Source organism: Olea europaea, chromosome 14 (genome assembly GCF_002742605.1).
Source record: "Olea europaea var. sylvestris chromosome 14, O_europaea_v1, whole genome shotgun sequence".
In the NCBI taxonomy this organism is placed as follows: Eukaryota; Viridiplantae; Streptophyta; class Magnoliopsida; order Lamiales; family Oleaceae; genus Olea; species Olea europaea.
This window is the reverse complement of record NC_036250.1, coordinates 1,052,632-1,074,851: the sequence shown is the minus strand read 5'-3', so window position 1 is coordinate 1,074,851 and position 22,220 is coordinate 1,052,632. Positions and strand designations below refer to the sequence as shown.

At 35.7% G+C, this 22,220-nt stretch overlaps 1 protein-coding gene and 1 pseudogene across 4 annotated transcripts; one reads left to right on the top strand and one right to left on the bottom strand.

The window, feature by feature from the left end:
- Window positions 1–1,501: 1,501 nt before the first annotated feature.
- On the bottom strand, window positions 1,502–8,758 carry LOC111409709 (annotated as a pseudogene).
- A 75-nt stretch (window positions 8,759–8,833) lies between these two features.
- LOC111408709 lies at window positions 8,834–10,915 on the top strand. Of its 4 annotated transcripts, none has more exons than XM_023038457.1 (5): window positions 8,834–9,164; window positions 9,613–9,740; window positions 10,052–10,089; window positions 10,321–10,385; window positions 10,599–10,915. In XM_023038457.1, the coding sequence occupies exons 1-5, from the start codon at window positions 9,111–9,113 to the stop codon at window positions 10,725–10,727; spliced, it is 414 nt and encodes a 137-aa protein (XP_022894225.1). In that variant the 5' UTR covers window positions 8,834–9,110; the 3' UTR covers window positions 10,728–10,915. The 4 variants fall into 4 exon arrangements, 3 of the variants coding, with proteins under 3 accessions (XP_022894225.1, XP_022894226.1, XP_022894227.1); XM_023038458.1 differs by having other exon boundaries at window positions 10,582–10,799; XM_023038459.1 differs by having other exon boundaries at window positions 10,535–10,799.
- The last annotated feature ends 11,305 nt before the right edge of the window (window positions 10,916–22,220 follow it).

Below are 22,220 nucleotides of genomic sequence, written 5' to 3'. Positions count from 1 at the left end.
ATTAACACCAATCTGATATGACTATAGTTCATTAACCTCTGACCCTATGGCAGTGGCAAATCCAGGATATCGAATTAGTTAGGGCGGTCGTTAACTCATGATCCCAATAATAAGATTGTTTATTAATATTTAATTAAATAATATTAAAAAAATTCAATCAATGTATAAATACACTAAAACATAAAAGTCGTATCCATTTAGAAATATAATTCAATACAACTCAAAACAATTAGAAAATATACATTTTCCAATAATACATGCACGATCAAGTTTCAAAATTTTTTTCGAACTTAAGCGAGATAAGATAGAGTTTATACGTAAATTATGATTAAATGGTAAAGATAAGCTTTGAGTTTCGACGAATGTTATGCAAAATTTTAAAAATAATGAATTTTAGAATTAGAATAATTTTTAATCTCAAAAGAAAAAGTGTTTTCAAACTCTTAAAATAATAAAAAGCAACACTTAAGTTGTCCAAATTTGAATTTTATAAAAAATAAATTGATAAAATCTAACAATAAAAGTATATATATTATGAAGTGATAATTTGAGTCAATAAATTATTTAAAGAAATTATTTAGAAAATTAAAATTAATTACATATAATTGTTTAGGTATTATTTATTGTATGAAAAATTTATACCAAAAATGGGAGTACATGGAATTGAACCCCATACTTCTCACATACAAAATGACCCCTCTGACATATAAGCAACATTCCCATACGCTGAAGGTTCGAGTAATTATTTATGGAGCATTTTTAAGAATGTCTAATTTTAAGGGTATGAGTTGAAAAGTGTCTACTTATTTGAATTTAGTGTCAAATTATCTATTATGTCCTTAATGAAAAGTTACATTTTGAAATAGTATTATTGACATTTTAAATGTCGTTCTCGACATTTGATTTTTTATCAATTTGTCACAAATTTTGAGAAGTGACTTCCATAAGAACATACATTAAAATAATATTTCTCGATATTTCATATATCATTCTTGATATTTGAACACCATTTCATTTGTTTAGAATGACATTTCATTTTGAGCATGACATTTCTCTACATTTAAAAATATCGTTCTCGACATTTCTGAATCAATAAAAAACATAGCATTTATTGTGATTTGACAAGTATACTTTTTGAAATAAATATGACAGGTTATGTGTCAAAATTTTATTAACCAATAACAATATTGCAAAAATGTCCATTTTTTCTTTATCTTAGTGTGGAATTATAAATTGTTAATAAGGGTCTTTTGATCTAAATTCTTCCAAATTAGACATTTTTGCAATGGTGGACATTTTTTGCAAATGACTAGATAAAAATGAACATTTTGTGAGATTTCCTCATTATTTATTAATATTTCGTTATTACTGTGTTTAAAAATATATAGGTGAAATGATGTAGACGGGTATCGAACCTATGTGTTACAGCATGGAGAAGCAGCGTCTGTCCATCTGATCCGCAAGCCGAGTCTTTTCAAAGTCATACAACAATAAATATATAGAAATATTCAACAGTAATTTTCATTAACTTTTTTCTCCAATCCGCCCCGCCTATGGGTGAATTCTAATCTTTTTTACATTATAGAATTTAGAAATGGAAACCTTAGCAACTTCACATTGCTACCCTTTCCGGGTCGCCAAAAACTGTAGTCGCCAAATCAGAACACGATAATTCGCACTCGACTTTAATGTTGATCACTTGTCTGTAGCAACCAGCGAACCAGTTAATGATCCGAGCTGCAACTTACCATTGCAAGCAAAAGTCAACCTGTATCTGCATAGCGAAAGGTACTGAGCAGTTTAATATAAAAGCGAAAATAATAATGTCCCAACAAAGGAAATATTATGATACTGTGGTGCGCCTGTGATGGTTCATTCGTCTTCATTCTACTCAATCAAGTAGGATGCTCTCAATTTTTCAGAAATGAAATTGTTGCTTCATCAAAGGATGGTGAACTAGTTTATCTTTGACCTAAATTAATTTAGTAAAATATGTAATTGCATGAATGTATTATAACATAGATCTCAATCCCGTCCTAGGAATTTTATTTTAGTCCGCAAGTTATCAAATGCTTGGTATTACATGATCGAGATCAATGAGGAGTAAGAAACACCACAAAGGCCATCGTTATGTGTATGAAAGTTTAAGCCTAGAAAGAGGGTTGTGAGAAGAAGAGAGAAGGGTGAAGGCAAGGAGAAGGGTGAAGGCAAGGCAGCGCCTAGGCGCCCAACTGGTTTCTGTCGAAGCAAAAACTGGGCGCCCCGATTACCAAACTCAGGCAGTAAGTTGGCGCCTAGGCGCCCCGGTACATATATATATATATATCTCCGATTTTTGCCTCTTGATAATGCACAAGACCTAGAGCCCGTTTTTAGAGAGAAAAAAAAGGGAGAAAGCTTGGATAGAATTTTACAAGATTGAGGTTGTTCATTTTGGGTATAAATTCAAAGTTATTTTCTTTCTTGGGGATTAACTTGAGGCTTGTTCAAGTAATCCAAATACATTGTTCTTCATTTATCCATTGAAATCATTTCTTCCCCATTTTCTTGTTTTTGAAGTTGTTTGGAATTTTTCACATTGTCAAGCTTTGTTTGATCTTGGGCAATCTTTGAAAGGTGTTTTCCCAACAAGGGTACGTACTCAATATCAGCCAACTCATTGATCAACTGAACCCGAACTTCTGGCGGCATCTTGATCTTGAAAACGAACCTGATATCATTTGGAAAGAGATGAATGAAAAGAAACTGTTCTGATGTGAATGATGATCAATATGAGCTCTTCCATGGTTACTTCTCTTCCAATGTCCACCAAAGCTAATCCTTTCTTTGCCTTGATTTCTGAAATTCCTGAACATTTTTAAGTGCACATAACATAACAATTTGAAGACCAAAAAAAAGAGTACAATTAAATATATGGTCAGCATTCAGGATACGTTTACAGCTAATGGCAAAGGGCTCGTTCAGAAGCCAATAAGAAATCTGTTCAATATCTTGAGGCAAAGGATTTCCAGTGCACAAGTACGCAGCTTCTTCAGATATCTGCTGAGAAGCCATATGTGTTGACTGCAAGTAGCAAGGAATAATGATTATTTAAACCCCACAGCTCATAGGAGGCCTAGATTATCACAAGCCAACCGAAACCAACGGGAACCAAAATCACAGACAAATGACAAGTAGCTATATGACATCCTTGGTTTCCACAACTGCTCGCCCCTTCCCCGCGACTAGAAAGACAATTCGCAATGATCATTACAAAGTTAACCATCCAAATATAAAAATGCAAGCGATATACTAAATTGCAAAATATTCAATGCTTTCCTCATGTCACCATTACTAAGCCGGACAACAGCCTTCAAATCATTTTCAGGTACTACAAGTCTACAAATGAAATTATGTTAGAGAAATAAGTTGAAACCCATATAAACATATATGGTTCAACGTGAGCAAAGAACTTACTCTTCAGCACTAATATCATGTTTAAGCCGGAATAATCTTGTTAACATTGTTACAGATCAAAGAAAATCTAGTATTTTTTTGTGTGTATTTCTCAATGACTGCAAAGCAAATATATTTAGCTTCACTGTCTAACCCACCAAAAAAAAAAGGGAATTGAATTAGGCCAGAAAAAAAGCAATAGATTCTTGCCTCGACGAAGAGCAAATTGTGCATCCTTAGTCATGGCATCTGCCTCATCCAATAGGATCAATTTTACAGCAGACTTTGCACTGCAAAACAGACAACTAGTAAGGTAAACGTCGGAACAAAGATTTTCCAGGTTGAATCCACTTATCATTAATACTCATATCAGCTGTAATGAATTCAAGCAATTAATCAAGGTTTGAGGAACACAGCAGCAATAGTATTAATATAGTTTGGCAGGAAATAATACGTTCAAAAAGGGCTAATTAGTACAAAACATCCTTACTTTTTCAAGTTTATTGTGAAAAACGTCTCTACCTTTTATTTTTTGACATTTTTGCCCTTACCTTTCACATTTCTTTACGCTGAACGTCATTTTCACCAATTTTTAACGTAAAATGACCAATATATCCTCATATTTATACAAAACAAAAAAAGAAAAGAATAGAAAACTGCAAATGTAGGCCCAATTTTTAAAAAGTGCAAATGAGTCCAAATTTTTTTTAAAAAAAAATCGTCACCTTCTTTCCACACCTCATCCCCCCCCCACCGCCGACCTCAACCCCAACAACCACCACTCCACTGTCGACCCATGCCATTCCCAACATTCCAGTCAAATCTACACGCCAAGACGCCCCTGTCCATGGTCCTCAAACGTCGTTTAATCCACACAATCAATTTGTTGAATTAATTACTGCTATTCATCATTCTCGTAGGGCTATCCCTGGTCACAAAAATTGGTGGTTTTGGCTTGTTCCTGGAAGTTGGAACCTGGGCGTCTGCCTCTTGCCCGACGAGATGGGATTTCAATCGCACCCTCTTTAAGCTCCTTGTTGTGTTCCCTTTCCTCTTCGTCAGCTCGTCCACCATTCCCCATGTTTTCTTTTTTTGTCGGTATTCCCCATTTTTTAATTCATAGATATGCTCAGATCTAGCTTGGTCAAAAGCGATGAAGTTGGTAAACACCCAATATTCTCGTTCGTGGATATGCCAATATCTGGTTTCTTAAGAGGTGGAGATGAAGAATCCACTCCTGATAGATTTACTTGGCCTGTCTACCACCTGCTCTTTGCTACCAAATTCAAACTCCAAATTGCTCTCAATTTGTTTACTATATATGATCAGAATTTTCTTTTAAAAATTTGGGCATACAGTTGCAATTTTCTTTTCTTTTTGTTTTTGTGTAAATAGGCATATATGTTGGTCATTTTACGTTAAAAATTAGTGAAAATGACGTTTAGCGCCAAAAAAAGTTAAAGGTAAGGACAAAATGTCAAAAAATGAAAGATATAGACGTTTTTCACAATAAATTTGAAAAGTAGAGATGTTTTATGCCAATTATCTTATTCAAAAAACACATCGATCTACAAGAAATAAAAAAACTTGTATTTAATTTACTTGTTAGAGAATCTCCAAGAGACTCTTTAAACATGAGATGTTCTCTATTTTAAAAAGTTAACCTTTAAAATCATGTTTCAAGAAACTCTTTAAATTGACATTATAATTTAGAGAGTGGACTTGACTTTCCAAATTTGAAGAGCCAAATTCACTCTCTATAACTAAATACATTCAAAGTGTTTCAATTTTCAATGTAGAAAATTAATAAAAGAATATAAAGAAAAGCTAATTAAAATAAAAGATAGAGAAAAATACTAAATATTTTTTGGAGTAATAAAATTAAGTGTTAAATATAAAAATCTTGTCGGAGTACTTAAAAATTTAATTCTCTAAATTTATGAATGCCCTCCAAATGATAGAATGTACATTTTAAAAATAGAAAATCTCTTGGAGATATTCTTAATGTAATAGTATCCCATTTATAAATGTCGTATTCAAATTAATAGATCAGATGAAGTTTCGAATGTGTAACAATAATTAAAACTCTCGTTACTTAATCAATCCCCCGATCCCGAATTCACTGGGAACAACATCTTGTTATTATCTTTACCTATGGTATTTAGGGGTGTCAAAAAGGCTCGACATCTCGGACGGCCTGGGGCCCGAGAAGCCCGAGCCGATGCCGAGCCCCATTTTGGGGACGCAGGCCAAGCCCGAGCCGGCCCGCGAGCTTAAAAAAAAAACAGAAAAGAGGCATAAATGGCAGCCTTTCAGCTCGACTCGACTTGACTCGTTGACATTCCTATTCTTGCCAAAGCTTGTAGCTATTATTTGAATCAGACAAATGATTAAAAGATTAACAGATGAGCAAATTGTTATATATAAGCCTAAATGTACGTTACACAAATTCAAAATTATATATTATGCAATTGTGCCTTATATATATATTTGGCATATGTCTTGTACCCAAACATACAAATAGAGACATGTCTACAAAATGCTTGTGTTTCACAACATAACCAAGAGAGATGCTCTGAGTGCTTGCTGTCTCACTACTTCGATTCCACGATCATCCGATGCATTCAGCTCCAGAACCATGTTGTAGCTTCTGAGCCAATGCCAGAACCGTGGAAGTCTTTCCTGTTCCGGGTGGTGCTAGAGCAGCAAATGGGGCAATCTGCTCCCGCTTGCCAGTCTATCAATTGTTTAGCAAAAAATCCAATACACATGCAGAAACCTGAAATATCAATTTGCTACTGAGAAAGGGAAGCTAGAATGAGATGGAGAACTGAAAATTGGAGGGTGATCAATCTTTCCATTGTCCGGTGGGAAAAGGTAGGAAGGGATGGAAATTCATGTTGGGAATTTACTTAAACATGAACAGCGAAAATAAAATATTTTCAATTCCCACCAGGATTCATTTTTGCATTTAGATATTAATTGTGATAAAAGTTATACCTTTTCTTAGTTTTGCAAACTCCTTTGCGTTATCTTTGTTCCAGCAATTTGGATCTACCTCTCACAGCTGTCCAATTGTCCAATCTCTAATGAATTCCACACAGAAAACAGATTGCAGCCATCAGGATTTTCTCCTCTAGTGCTAGCAAGAATTATGAGATTCACTATCGATTGAAAATCCTAGACATGTATTTATATAAGCTCAAACGAGCTTGACCTGATCCGGTCCAATATTTAATTAATCTATTTAATTAAATCCGGTCCGTGAATTAATTCGAGCCTATAAATAACCAACCAAATTAATTAATTTATCCAACGATTGTTAAATTAATTAATTGACAAATTGCAATCTTCCAATTCTATTTTGTGTGTGACCCATCAGGTTCCCGATCACGATGTCTAACGATGTGAAATATTATTTTGACCTAATCAAAATTGATAAATTAAAATACCCTTTTAATTTATCATCAATTCACACTCACCGTCCTAGATTGACATCTAGCAATGTATCAGGGAAATGTCATGTGGTATGACAAAACCAAGCTTGTTCGTTTACCATGAAACTATAATCTTTTCATCAATATGATCCGATCAATTACGAGATTTGGAAATGTGTCAATCTCGATTATCGATCATATCTTTCATTCTACTATTAAGTCAATATGAGTCGAAAACTCCTTTTCGACTTATGTGTACACCTTGACCAAAGATTTCGTTATTGACTTAATTGAACGAAATGCAGATCATAATCTCTTACTATCTAAGAGTGACGAATCCTCTATTGGTCATTCACAACTTTTATATGGTTCTTGACATACCCGAACGATACCGTATTAGGGGCCCATCGTAGAGTAATATCCAACACCGTCAAAACATGATTGTCCTCATATAAGGCACTATGATAACCTCAAGTCAAAAGACCGATTCCACTACCGAACGTTAGAGATTAACTATTGACACTCAGATAGTTATCCATGTAGAACTCTTAGTGGGTCTCCAATATTTCATTATATAACAAAACATATACGTGTTCATTTGAGTATCACCACAGTTTAACTTGTGAGATCAGCTACTTACTTTACAAGTAGGAAATGTCACACGTGATGATCTATCTGTAATAACGATATTCGTATCTCGTTATTACTTACGACCACAAATTATTCAAGATTCAATTATACGTAATTTGTATCTCACAATCACAACTCCTTGTGATTAACAAATCACTTAAACTTGAATTTTCAGACTCTATTATTTAATATTATTTATCAGAATATTAATTTAAATAAATAATAGATCTTGTCAACAATAAATGCATTAAACATATTAAAAATATTTACAACCTAAATTGATTGAATTTAGGGCATAACAGTTACAATTCATACAAAAAAATGATTCTAAAGTTATCATAAGTTATATATGACGGAACTTTGACCAAATGTCGTTTAAAATATTCTCCAAAAAATCATTTTATAAAAAAAAAAAAAAAAATTCTTTCATTATGCCAAACGGGGAAGGAAAACTTTGCCCTTCCTCCTAACACAAGCTAAATTTATATACACATTACGTGAATTTCGATGCTAGCTCAAAAGAATAACTATAATTAAATTGTATATGAAGTTGACGAGATACAATTTCCTGCCCAAATGGTTAGATTTTTTTGCAATTATTGAAGTATTGATTAACACAAACTCGTGAAAGTACTTGTTCTCAACTTACTAGATGTATCAACAACTTGAAACATATAGGTACCCAACTGCGATAATCAATGGCATGATTAATGATTATACAAAAGGAGAAACATAAGCTATAAAAATATTTTTTTTTCATTAGTCGTCCAGACATGTCAATTGCTTCCAATTTAGAAACACCAAGCAAGTAAAACACGAGCAAGTGCGTGCCTTAGATCTAACAAAAATTTGAAGCATTAATTTAAACAGTTCAAAATTCAATTTTATTTGTTAAAGTTGAATTTTTATAAGTAACCATCATCAGCCTATTAATGATCCAATAAAAAGCAACGAAAACTAAATAATTCTTTTGCAGAAATAATCAACGAAGCATAATGCTACAAGTTTGTCGGTACCATGGTATGCCTACAAGCACTCCAACAAAAGTTACTTTTAACGACATACATTTACGGCATGCATTTAAGGCATGCCGTAAAAACATACTATTTACAGCGTGCCTTAAATGCACGCCATAATAAATCTGTCACTTTAACTATTTACGGCATGCATTGAAGGCCCGCCGTAAAGAGTTAGATTTTACGGCACATAACAATTGCACGCCGTAAATATTTACTATTACGGTCTGAATCTTGCATGCCTTAAAAAGTTAAAATTTCTCTTTTCCTTTTCCACTTTATTTCATTCCTTTTTTCCTCCTACATTTTTTTCTATCTTCCTCTCTTTTCTTTTCATTCCTTTTTTCCCTAGAACCCCGTACTTTCTTCTTCTCCTTTTTTTCCTCTTCTCCACCTTATCGATCTCCTTCACAGATTTCAGTCGATGGCAGCCTAATCGATCAGCAGTTGTAGTCCGAACAATTTTCCCCATTTCACCAAAACTCTTTCATTATTTACTACTTGTTCATTCTGTTTGATTGTTTGATCAATTGATCGATTGAATAGGGTTTCGAAGGTTTTTTTTTTTTTTTTTTGGTGTTCGGAAATCTCCATGTCAAACCCATCAAGGTCTCATGTCACTATAACCCTAGGGCGCGGTACACAGGTAATTAATATACTTTTACCTTTTATTTATCTGGCAAATGTAAAAGGATTTCTTTATTTTCTTATTGGAAGGACTATTATGTGCTATTATATATATTGAAATTACTGTTAGGTTGTAAATGCGTTGTTGATGAACAAATAAAACGGATAATGCTAGTGTTTTCGTGTGTAAATTTGGCAATTGGGAAACAATTTATTTGTTTTCAATTGGAATGGACTATTATGTGCTATTATAATGTTTATATATGTGTATTTATATGGTGATTGAAGATCAAATAATGTGGCGAAAATGATAAAACTGGTGCTTCTTGATTAAGCAATCTAGGATTTATTTAGATCTGTTTTCATATATACTAAAATTAGTTATTTGGATGGTATGGAAAAGGGTAATCGAAGTTTTTGCACATATAAGTAGTTCTGTGCATATATTGATATTTTGGTTTCTATAGATGGTGAATCGGTCAGGGATTATGGTGGATAGTTCTTTTCCTGATTCGCAACTAACTGTTGGAAACGAACGGCCTGTTAGAGATAGGCTGGGAAGTAATATGGATTTATCTCTTCAAGTCAACAAGCGGTATATATTTTTGGTTTCTTTTATCATCTTATTGTTGTTATGAAGCTGTGTTGTGTTTGAATACTTGTCTTAGTTTCAGGGGTTCAGCTTTTTCTTTTTTTCCCTTTTTCCTATTAATATTCTAGCCCAAATATGTACTAAACATAAGTTGCTGCTGAAGTTATTTTGATTCCATATGATGTTAGACATTATTCATTTGTTCTAACATTGAAGATGGAGTTAAGTAATTTATAGCATAGAAGAAAAAGTTAAAATGGTAAGATTATATTCTAGAAGTTGTATATTTATGGAGCCTGTTCTATGTTTCGCAGAATGCGGGGAGATGGCAGTTCTGCTAATGCTGTGGACGGTGACAGACTCTTCTTGAGTCCTTAAAAGTTTTATATAATTTCTATATCATTTGTTAATTTTTGGTGTCTTATATGAAAAAAAACATTTATCTAAATAGAGATGACCTCGGATTCAAAATCATGCAAAAGAAAATTATTAAGGTTTAGAAAGGAATAATATTTCTCCTTTTTGCTAGACACTGTTACTTCATTATCATTCCAATATATGTTTATATTTTTTGAATAACTAGAAATATGGAAGGGAGTCAAATGCCAGATTCAAGGATCTGGGCTGACGATCAGAGACTTTAGAAAGGTGTGTTAAACCTGCTTCTGCTCTCAATCACATCAGAATTTCTCATGGAGATGTTGTAAGTCTCATTTTATCTTTTAGGCTTTCTTTCAAATTTGCAATTTATTGATATTGTTTTCGCTTTGCCTTGTATTGTTGTCTATAATTTCAAGTTAGATAATTGATGTTTAGCCGAACCAAACTTACAATTTCGAGTTAGCTTATCTTCATGTTTAGCCGAATTCTTCTCAACCCCAAAGGAACCAGAAGATAAGAAGGGGAAAAGACAATAAGAACATTACCTGGCTCATAGGACTTGGCAAGCAAAAACCAGTGCTGGAATTTCAAGTTGGGATACTCAAATGACTTTGGAGTTACATAAAATTTTCCCATGTAAATGTTCCATAGTTCAGAGGTAGATATAACTTTTTGAGTAGGTTAATAATAGAATTATTTAGACGAACTCTACATTTTGGCATATTGTATTGAACCGTATTTATTATTTTTGTTTATCAGACATATATAAAATCTGATTATATATAATTTGTGTCTTTTTTGTTTTGTAATTATTATGCGTTTGTTGGTAACCAAATAAACAAATATTTTTTTTATAAAAAAAATTAACATTTACGGCGTGCACATTTTTCCACTATTTACGACATGCATACGCAAGCCGTGAAAAAGTGAATGAACTTTTTACGGCGTGTGCATGCACGCCATAAATAATGAAATACTTATTTAAGGCGTTCTTATACGATGTGCATTGCATGCCGTAAAAAAAATCTTCACAATTACGGCATTGCTTTATACGACGTACAACCATACACCGTAAAGGGCTTTTTACGGCGTGTAATGCACGTCGTAAAAAGTCTTTTTTTGTTGTAGTGAAGTGTCGGACATATTACATCAAAGAAATTAACAATTTCACAAGAAATGAACATAAAGAGAGGATAGGAGTACATCGGTAATTTACTAGTCTTGACAATATACATGATTTACATGTGGCTCTCTATAACAACTTAAACTTTTAAATCAAATAATTTAACTACGAAGAGTGAAAAAATTATGTTACAGAGATTCAGTCTGAATAAATTCTCGAACATTATCCATTTCAATTGGAGCGGTGAAAACTTTACCTCACAGTTTAGCGAGAGTTAGGCTTACCTTGTTTATTTTTTTTTATAGAGAACAAAGGAACCAACTTTGTAAAATACGAACTCATCAATCATTTGCATTGCTCTTTGAATGGATCCAAACTAGTTAAATTTCTTTGTGAGAATGGCAGACATTGTTATTTAGCAAGAAGGCAGCCAAAAGATACATGATTTAATATCAGATACAATTATTTATATGTTTGAGAATATCTGATGTTGTGAAATTTCATTATGTATCCAACATGAAAACTAACTTCAGGGTGAAATGATGTCTTGTGTTACGCTCTTATCTGAATCACTTCGGAAAGTCTACCACTGCGTTATACGAGATGTTCAACGCCCATCCAAAGTGGTTCCGAAGTGAGGTCACCACCAATGTTGTCGATCTGCTAATGCACTGCGAGGCACAGACAATCTACAGAACCGATCGAAGCGTCCTCGCCCCTGAAGCCGAGGCGCATTACATTTCGAGGTTCTTTGTCAGATGATCCGCCGCCAATTTTAGAAAGAGATCTATGTCAAGATCCTTTCTGCCCCCAAGGTTTAATTGATTTGACGTCTCCATAAGCCTAGTTGATGTGACGTATCAACTTTATGTCAATTCAACTCAGGAGAAGTAATTACCCGCCCACTCTATAGACACGGCTGATTGACGCCTATGAGCAGATGCCTCACACCGCCAGATGCATACACGTGTCCCACATCTAACGGTTCTCATCACCTATAAATACCCAAGGTTGGACAAGAGGCAAAGGTAATGAAACTCTTATAACATAGCTTTCCAAAACAAGCAAATACATATTCTCCTCCCCACTATTTTGCGCAACATTGGTATTGTTCCGATCACCTAAGTCTAACTTGACCGTCGGAGTGTATGCGGCCACCACCACCCCCGCTGGTTCCAGCCGTATGCATCTGACCGTGCGTTGATTGTGCGCAGGGAGGAATATGTGGAGTAGCTATCGATTGGCCACGTGGAGGGTCCAATTTGCAAGGTCAACAGATTGGTGCCGTCTGTGGGAAACTTCCCATCCAAAGTTCTACATTCTCCACCGAAGAAACCACCAAAAAACTAGTGACTTACCCTGAAAAGGGCACGTTCTTGAAAAAGAGCAAAATCGAGTTATACTCCAAGTTCTTATCACCCTTGAAAATGGAGATAAGATGAGTTACAGTCATGAAGACGAGAACCCTATGAGAGAGGCCTCTGAAGAAGAGGTGCTTCGTAACAATGTCACTCACTAGAGACCCCATTACCGGCGTCGTCGAGGTGAAAGAACAGTCACGCTCACTGAAGAAATGGCTCAAATAGCTGCTGGCATGAGAGACATCGCAACTCAAAATATGGCGATGCATGAACTTCTCATGCAAGCCTAAGGTCATCAGGGCTCTCAAATGCCCCAAGGATCTTACCTAGTTCAGGAAGCCCCAGCATCTCCTTCCCGAGGCCATGTGAGCCAGCACAGAGAACACTCCCTCAAAAGAGAAGTGGGTGCGGAAGCCACATCCTATGCAGAGTCAGTCCTGTGTTTGATGGCCGTGAGGCGAACGATGAAAGTTAGCCCCCCAGCGACAAAATTCGAAGGTGTATTATGCGACTTATTGCTAACTTAAAAAACTAACATTAAAACAACAACGAAATATATCATAGAAACGATTTATATTATAAACCATCAAACCAAAAATTTTAAACAATTAGTTGAATACTATTCATCTTACTGTTTTAGAGGCAAAAACATCAATTAGATCTAAATAACTTAGTTACTCAACCATTTCTTTTTCTATTGATAACATAGCCAACCTGTTTAATCTTTCTTACAACATAGTTGATCGGAGATAGGTCTTGATCAACTTTAATTTCGAGAAACTTTTTTCCACAGATGCAACTGTAACCGATATGGTTAACAAAATTTGGTAAGCAGTATAAGCATTTTGAAAACAAACATCAAATGTCTTCAAATATTGTAGCACTTCAATTGCTCTTGTTGCTTCACGTGGTATATAACACCTCAATACTTGTAACTCCGAACATAAATCATCTCCACTGATATCCGAACGCCCATCATGTTGAAGATATTTCTCAAGATTTAAACAAGAGTTCAGCAAACTTGAAAAATTTTCATCCCTTAACCTCTTCAAATTAAACAAAAATCCAAATATGTCATCATATTGTTTGAATTGTTCAAACCGAGACCTCAGAGAAGACAGACCTTGATCAATTATAAAAATAAAGTACTCAACTCTAAAAGATTCTTCTGCTAATTGCTTTACCTCATCACTACCGCTTTCATCAAATTGTTTTTCTTCGAATTATGCATTTTTCTGTAAATACAGGTTCAATTCCCATTTCGCTTGCCTTTTTTGTCGCTTCATATTTGGCAATAGCAAATCCAATTTCTCTGTATTCTTCAAGAAATGAAACAAGTCCTTACAAGAAGTCGATAGCATGATCAATATCCATGGATTTGGTTTGAAGAAATTTACTCACAATATTGACAGTATGCAACAATCTGTACCAGATTATCATGCCAAGCAAAAACTCAAAATTTTGAAGTTCATGTATTGCTAACGACCCGGCTTCACTCTTCACTTTAGGATCTTCATTACTTTCTGCCAAATCAAGTAATGCATCTCTTATCTGTGCAGTTTGCTCCATTATAGGCTTCACACTTTCAATATGACTTTCCCAAAGTGTTTGTGACAATGGCTTCACTGTCAACCCTTGTACATTATCTTTGAGAATTTTTCATCGCTTGGTAGAAGAGGAAAACAATGTGTAGATGTGTTGTATCACTCCGAAGAAGGATACAACTTTGGAACAACAGTTCACCATATTACATAATGCTAAATTTAGACTATGAGTGCCACATAGAGTATAGAAAGCTTGGGGATTCATTTCATGGACTCTTCTTTGCACACCTTTGTGCTTTCCGCTCATGTTAGATCCGTTGTCATATCCTTGCCCTCTAATATCATCAATATCGAGATCAATTTTTATCAAAGCCTTTTGAAGCTCGGCAGCAAGTCCAAGTCCTGTTGTGTCATCTACCTTCAAAAATTCTAACCAATGTTCTTCAACTGTAGGTAAGTTTGCCGAATCATCTACAAATCGTACAATTAAAGACATTTGCTCCTCTTGACTTGCATCTGGAGTACAATCAAGTATAACTGCGAAATATTTTGCATGTTTAATTTTCTTGACAATTAAACTTCTCACCTGATTAGCCAACGACTGTATCAACTCATTTTGAATTTTTTTGCCAAGATACGTATATTGATCTCTTTTGCTTTAGCCCGCCGAAAGTGCTCTTGCATTACTGGATCAAATTCACTAACCATTTCCACCATTTGTAAAAATAGGCTATTGTTCTCAACATGTAGCCTCTCATCATCTCCTCGAAATGACAATGTGTTTTTCGCAAGTCTTTTCACAACAGCGATTATCCTTATTAATACATATCTCCAATGTTCTCTTTTAACATTAATCAACAATTTAACGCTTTTATCAATTGTAGTTTTTGATCGAAATCTATTTTCCAATTCAATCCAGCTAGTCATGCAACGTAAATGCTCCTCATTTCTTTCATGACTTTTAATAGATCGATGCAAATTAAGCCAATCTTTGAATCCATCATTACCTAGTTGGCCAACTTTGGTCACGTTTATAGTGTTTTAAACAACTTGCAACAAAAGCAGAAGATCCTGTCCATAGACACTGAATATACTAGCCATCGTCTATCAACTGTTTTTCCATTTGGTAGCAATCGCTTATATTGTGAAGAATCGAAATGTCTATTTTTATAGTCTTTCGGAAACGAGATGTCATCAACTCTTTTTGGATCCCTTTCAACTAAGTAATCCCTTGTTCTTTGATCAATAATTTTTCAATTCTCGGGATCATCCAAATTTTGAGAAAAGCAACCCTCTTCTTCCTTATCATCTTCTTCATTATTAGAGGTGGCCTTCATCACTTCTTCTTCCTTATCATCTACTTCGTTAACATCGGTAGGTTGACTCACTTCTTTATCCTTATCATTTACTTCATTAACATGGGCATGTTGAATCTCTACTTCATCCCCATTTAACACATTCACATTGTTGTTTTTGAAGTACTTGTTAATATCCCCTGCTTGACTTTGAATTAATGCAATTTCATTTCGTTTCATTTTCTTCTTTTGAGCACCAGACTTATGTTTAAGAGGCATAGTATAGGAGTGAATATCTAATGTCCAATGATTAACCTAAAAAATAATTACACAATATCTCAATCATCTTACAATTATAGTCTCAAATATAGTTACTACGTGCGCCTGTGCAATTGTTCATCGTACAATAAGCAATCATATAAGCCGATCAGGCTGCAATTATATAAGCCGACAAGGTTTCAAATATTTTCAATATCTTTAATAATAAGTTAGGGCAAGCCATTACTTACTTGAGAAGTGAAATTTTGATGAAGATTGTGGAATTACACCATTGAGAATAATCCCATTTTCTGAACTAGGAGTAAGCCTATCGCAATTTTAAAAATTTTAATAATAGCCCCAAGTGCATTCATAATGGCTCCTACAAATTGAGACAGAGACATCTCTTAGAGTCAACTAGAATTAAGGGGATAAAATTAAGAAAGAAGAAAGATGGTAAATTAAGGAGTTGTAAAAAATTTTAGATAATGCATTGCCTTTGAAGTTTCGTGATGTTATTAAAAGATGTTGTTTGAAGTTTTAGCTTCTTTTCATGTCTTCCTGTCAAAACAATCTTTTTTTTTTTTTTGGTGTGTAAAGCAGAATGAGGTATATACAATTTTATCTTGATTCTTAATCTGCCATCCTTTCCTATGAGGAAGTATGTTACAACTCTGAAGAATGAGTGTTTTCATGGCACATTAACGAAAAACAGTAGTGCTAACAGAAGAAAATAACAGAATTGACTAAGAAATGAGTGAGCAATGTAAATGTTACATATTTTCAACCCATTTTAGTAGTAATCCCATAGTTGACCCCCACAATGGATTTAATTCTCTTGCAACACAATAATGAAAGATTCAGGGGAGAAATACATTTAGATTCACATTCATGCACACATAAAAAAGGATCAAAATACCATTTTACCATTCATATACAAGTATTATCACCAGTATTTAAGTTCGATTGCTAACTGGAAAATACTGTAACTCGGCTCAAATGTTTGTACGAACCAATATAAGAGATCAGGAAAAATATATAGGGCATGATATTCCTTATTGTGGCTGCACCAATCCCATTGAGTCCAATGTTAACCAGAGAGGGGAGAGAGGTGCATGAAGTCGCACGAGCCCATTTCAAGCTACTTAAAATATTTTATTTGCCTTTTTTACTGTGAGATTCATTTTATTTTTTCTAAATGACTAGAACTTTCTGTTCGACATTTTGTAGCCACACGAGCCTATCTTTGTTCTTCTTAGTTTTTCATATTTTTGAAGTACAAGTGTAAGATTTTAATAATAATCTGCTAGACAAATAAAAACGAAATAGGACTCCAAGAACTACCAGTTTGACCAAAGGTGAAAATATATTCGACAAAGAGAGAAAATTCTCACAACTTTTAAATATCAATGTCCGAAAAGGCTAAATCGTGCACCGAGGCGTGAGACTTGAGAAAAACCAATCAAAATATAAAGTAAAACATACAGAAGTAGGCTGATAATAAACCTCCTACCATGCAGAATCTACAAAATCCCATAAAAAAATAAGAGGAAAGAATAAAATTCAAGGCAACATGAAGATTCAAGAATGCACTATTAACTTCGAAGCTCCATTCGTAGTGAGGAAAGGGAAGGGAAAACTTTTTTAGAGACAGCCTGTTGAGTTCATCGAGTTTGCTATATCAAGAATATGTGCATGTTTGGCAAAGTTACATTACACTTTTTATACTATAATTGCCAAGATTTTGACCCCTGAAATTTAACACTGTTGAGTTTATCAAGTCTGCTATATCAAGAATCTGTTGTGCATGTTTGGAAAATCTTAAACTAAAATTTAAATTGGTTAGCTACAATTTTTTTTTTATGATTCGATGTCTAAACTTCGCACAACTAAAAAGTGGTTAGATACACTTCTTATTCTTACATCACATGGGCCTCACAAATTAATAGTCACTTTGTATTTATACATTTTATGGAGTACAAAGCTTACATTTAAGCAGTCCAAACAAACTTGTTATATGCAGAGAGAAGGAAATTGTATCATTGTAGATTACCACCACCAATAATGAGTCTCTAATTCCCAACTACAGGCAATGTCTCAAGTGGATGACAATGCTCAACTGCCTAACCATTGGTCATGAACAGCAATAGAAACCATTACCAACTATCCCAGTTTCTGGTAACCAACCTTCTACTCTCATGACTTATCATCGATCAAGTCTTTGACACTTTTGACCAGTTAAGCCTAAGCTCAACAAACTTTAACTTTGATATTGCAGCAATATTTTCCCCAACGGATGCTACCTTCACCTCTTAAATGTGGCACTGATTTCAACTTGTAAAGCTTACTTTTACACATAATATGGTTATGTGCGATGTGTTACTTACTGCGGTAGATTCTTACACTCAATTCGTGTAAGATTTTCGAGAAGGGTATTGTTTGATTTAAGTAGAGGCCATACCCGCATCAGTTAACTAAAGGCAGCATAATGCGTTTTTTTTCTTTCAATTTATATTTTGGACTAGAAAACTAAAAGAGTACATAAGGTATATATATTGCATCGTGTTTTCTTTAAGATCAATAATTATAAGATTCTATAATTTACCAAATCAGTTGGCTCGTCTAATCCGATACATTCCAGTAATAAAAGGGTCTAAAACAAACTTCAAAAAATGAGAAAAAAATTTACCAACAGATTCGAACGTACTGTGAAACAATACCATCAAGCAAGAATAGCAAACAAAATCAACACCTATGAAAAATGATTAAAATTCCAACACATTTGAACTTACTTCCGCTTGCGATGCGATGCGACGGACGAAGATGAGGTTGGGTTCTTCTGGTGCAGCAAATGACGCAGCGTACAGCCACAGACACTTAGACAAGCAGTGCTGCAGTAGCACGGGAGCTCGTCGACGTCGAGCGATCGAGAAAAATAGCAGCAGCCCTAAATCGTATTATTCATTTTTCAGATTTTGGGAATTTGGTAATTTGGGTAAATGGGTTGTGATATTGGATTTGAATATATGAGTTGGGTTGGAATTTTAGGGTAAATGGATTGTGGGTTGTTGGATAATTAGTTTTGGGCCAGCTCATATTGTTTAAAATAAAATTTAGGGCAAAAAATAGGCCCCTTAATGGTCTTAGGCCTGAGGCGCGGGCCTCACTGGCCTCGCCCCAGGTTCGGGCCTGATCCTATATACAAGGGAGCCAGCCAGCAGAACCACAATTGGGGGACAACTTTCCTCAAGAATATGAAGCACAAAGGTCAGTCAGCGTCTTCGACCGACTGGGGCAGGACCCTAGTAATAGGGTCCGCTCAGTGCAAAGATCAGTTCGGTAAGAACGGGAGCAAGAACAAACACCTTCTCCTCCTAGAAATGGGAAGGAAAGAAGGGACTTAGTTGATTGGGGCAGTCAAGGTGAAGCACCTCCACCTCCCTAGAACATTCAAGATGATGAAGGGTCAGATGGGCCTTGTCGATCCTATGAAATTGACGACGATGATGATAACCTCCATTTCTTAAAGGAGATCCGAAGTTTTCCAATGCCTGCGAATTTCATGCCCCCTAAGATCTCCAAGTATGAAGGAAAGGAGGACTCGGAGAAACACCTACCAAGTACATGACACAGATGAACCTCAGGGGAGCCTCACCTGCTTTGAAGTGCAGAGCCTTCCACTTAATCCTAGGTGGAGCTGTTGAAGTGTGGTACAGTAGACTTCCTCCCCTGAGCATTAGGAGTTAGCCAGATTTGAAGAAAGCATTATTGAACGAGTACCTCTCACACAGAGAAGGAGAGGCCTGGGTGCAACGCCTGCACGATATGAGGCAGGCCCCTGGAGAGACACTGAAAAGCTATCTCATCAGGTTTACGGACGAAATCACGTATTGCGAGTAGGTCATTGACAGAGAAGCCCTTTTGGCCCTGAAAGGCTGCCTCAACATGAACACTTTGTTCTGGAGGGATGTGTGCAGCAAAAATCCCACCACTTATGATGAACTGGTAGAAATGATGAGAGTTGAGATCGTCAGTGAAGAGATGATTGATCACCGAAACTGTGCCGCGCAGGGACTTCCTCCGAAGCGTCCTCGCCCCTGAAGCCGAGGCGCATTACATTTCGAAGTTCTTTGTCAGAGGATCCGCCGCCAATTTCAGAAAGAGATCGATGTCAAGATCATTTCTGCCCCCAATGTTTAATTGATTTTACGTCTCCATGAGCCTAGTTGATGTGACGTATCAACTTTATGTCAACTCAACTCGAGAGAAGTAATTACCCGCCCACTCTATAGACGCGGTTGATTGACGCCTATGAGCAGATGCATACACGTGTCTCACATCCAACGGTTCTCCTCACCTATAAATACCCAAGGTTTGACAAGAGGCAAAGGTAATGAAACTCTTACAACATAGCTTTCCATAACAAGCAAATATATATTTTCCTCTCAACTATTTTGCACAATCTTGATATTTTTCCGATCACCTGAGGCTAACTTGATCGTCAGAGTGTATGTGGCCGCCGCCACCCTCGCTGGTTCCGACCGTATGCATCTGACCGTATGTTAACTATGCGTAGGGAGGAAGACGTGGAGTAGATATCGATTGGCCATGTGGAGGGTCCAATTTGCGAGGTCAACATCTTGCTTCCTCTTTTTTCTCATGTGCCACCGACCGGTATTTTTTCTCTTACAACTGAGATCTTTTTTCTTCTGTGATTCACCCTTTCTCTTTTTCCCGGTTTGCACATCAGGGCTTGTGGCTTTTTTTGTACAAAACAGAATAACAATTTAGTAAACACTAATTTGAATTTATAGTAAAGCTCCATGCATCAAGTATACGAGAAAAAAAAAAACTTACAAGAAAGCTGCGCTGGTAGAATGCTGCAATCCACGAACCCGGTCCAACCAATTTTCTGGTTTTCATAGTCATTAATCACCAACCTCTGTTGCAGAAGAAGATCTGTGCAGCCAAAATTTGATAATTAACTTTATGGATGAAAAGTTCATTAAGTTATTCTTTTGATGCCTTGGTATTTATTACCTCCAAGTATGTTCAGGTTTTCAATATCTGGTCTAAGTGCCCGGCTTTCTAGGATCCCCAAGCACACATTATCCCGAGGCTGCAATTTAAGAGATTGCTAAATACTTGATAGTTTCTTGTGAAAAATTGCCGCAATCATACTGATTTTTTTGACAGGGTTCTTACGCTGATAGTAAGATAGTCAAATGGCGTTAGCACAAAATAGACATTGTCGTCACTCGTGAAGCTCAAAAACCCGAAAGAGTCCAAGAAGTCATGGAAAGATGTCATAGGTTTCCAGCAGACAGGAAGATACGGATCCTCAACTAGGGTTCCCAAATTGGCTACCCATTCTTTCACCTGAAAATCGACTAGTACAAATAAAATTTATTCCGCGAAATTCTAAATGATAAGCAGCATTCTTTTCTCTTTTGTATCACCTGAGAAAGAACAGGTTGGTATATGTTAGGGCTGAAGTAGCTGCAAGTAGTTCCACTATCCAACAAAAAATCCAGCCCTGATGCGAGAAGATTATCTTCGTAATAGAGGTCTGCAGGGCCAAGCAAATTTGGCTTATACGTAATATTTGACACGTGCAAATCAGTATTTTTGATAATCTTCTGCACAATACATTTTGGTATGGACTAACTTAATTTTCAGTGAATTTTGCTTACTCAACATGATTGTTCGACATTGACCTCCACATCATGTCTGGTGAATTTGATAGAGAATTTCCAAGGACAAGATATCCAGGACCAGATATATCACTCGAGCAAAAGGCCACAACCTTCTTAGTTAGACCTTGTTCACTTACCTTTGAGTCTGTGACAAAATACTTGTTTCGCCACTGCCAAGGCCTAGGACTCCATCTGCAAAAGGAGGATGAAGTAGAGGAGAAAACTCTTGATGATATCCGCACCTGCCAATAAGAGGAGTATTGCAAGTATAGGAGTAAATTATCTTGGAAATATCAACAAATAGTAATAGCTCCATATGCATTTCACGAACATCTGCCTATTCAACAGAACTTGAGAAAAAGCTATTTAGCATAATTTAGAAAAGGTCTCTGATTTATCTAATGACAGAATTACTTACCCGAAGGTGAGACTGGTGGTGGATTGTATTGAATTGCCCTTTAAGGAGGAAGCGAATAAGAATGTGTCATTAACCAGTACACTGAGAGATGTACCATGGTCTGCATATTCAACCTGATAATCACATTGCTGATTTTGAACACTACATTGTGAATTTACTGGTTGTTCGACGAATCCACATATGGAGGCATCCACGCATGACACGAAATTGTTGTTAGTCACGTAAGGACCATTTGGGGTTAGGTATATGCTAAAAGGCTGCAAACATCCACATTATTAATTTCTTCATTTTAATCTAATTAGATAAATTATTGTACATTCATAGAGCGTAAAACTTCAACAAAAATTACCATTAGAAACTTAATGTTAGTAGGGGAACAAGTGATCCATGTAAGGTCACTGCCAGTT

Excerpts from the sequence above, each read along its gene's own strand:
- LOC111408709 (XM_023038457.1), top strand. The coding sequence starts at position 9,111 with ATGTCAAACCCATCAAGGTCTCATGTCACTATAACCCTAGGGCGCGGT. Across the intron at positions 9,165-9,612 it reads CCCTAGGGCGCGGTACACAG|ATGGTGAATCGGTCAGGGAT; the intron begins GTAATTAATATA and ends TGGTTTCTATAG. Across the intron at positions 9,741-10,051 it reads TCTCTTCAAGTCAACAAGCG|AATGCGGGGAGATGGCAGTT; the intron begins GTATATATTTTT and ends TATGTTTCGCAG.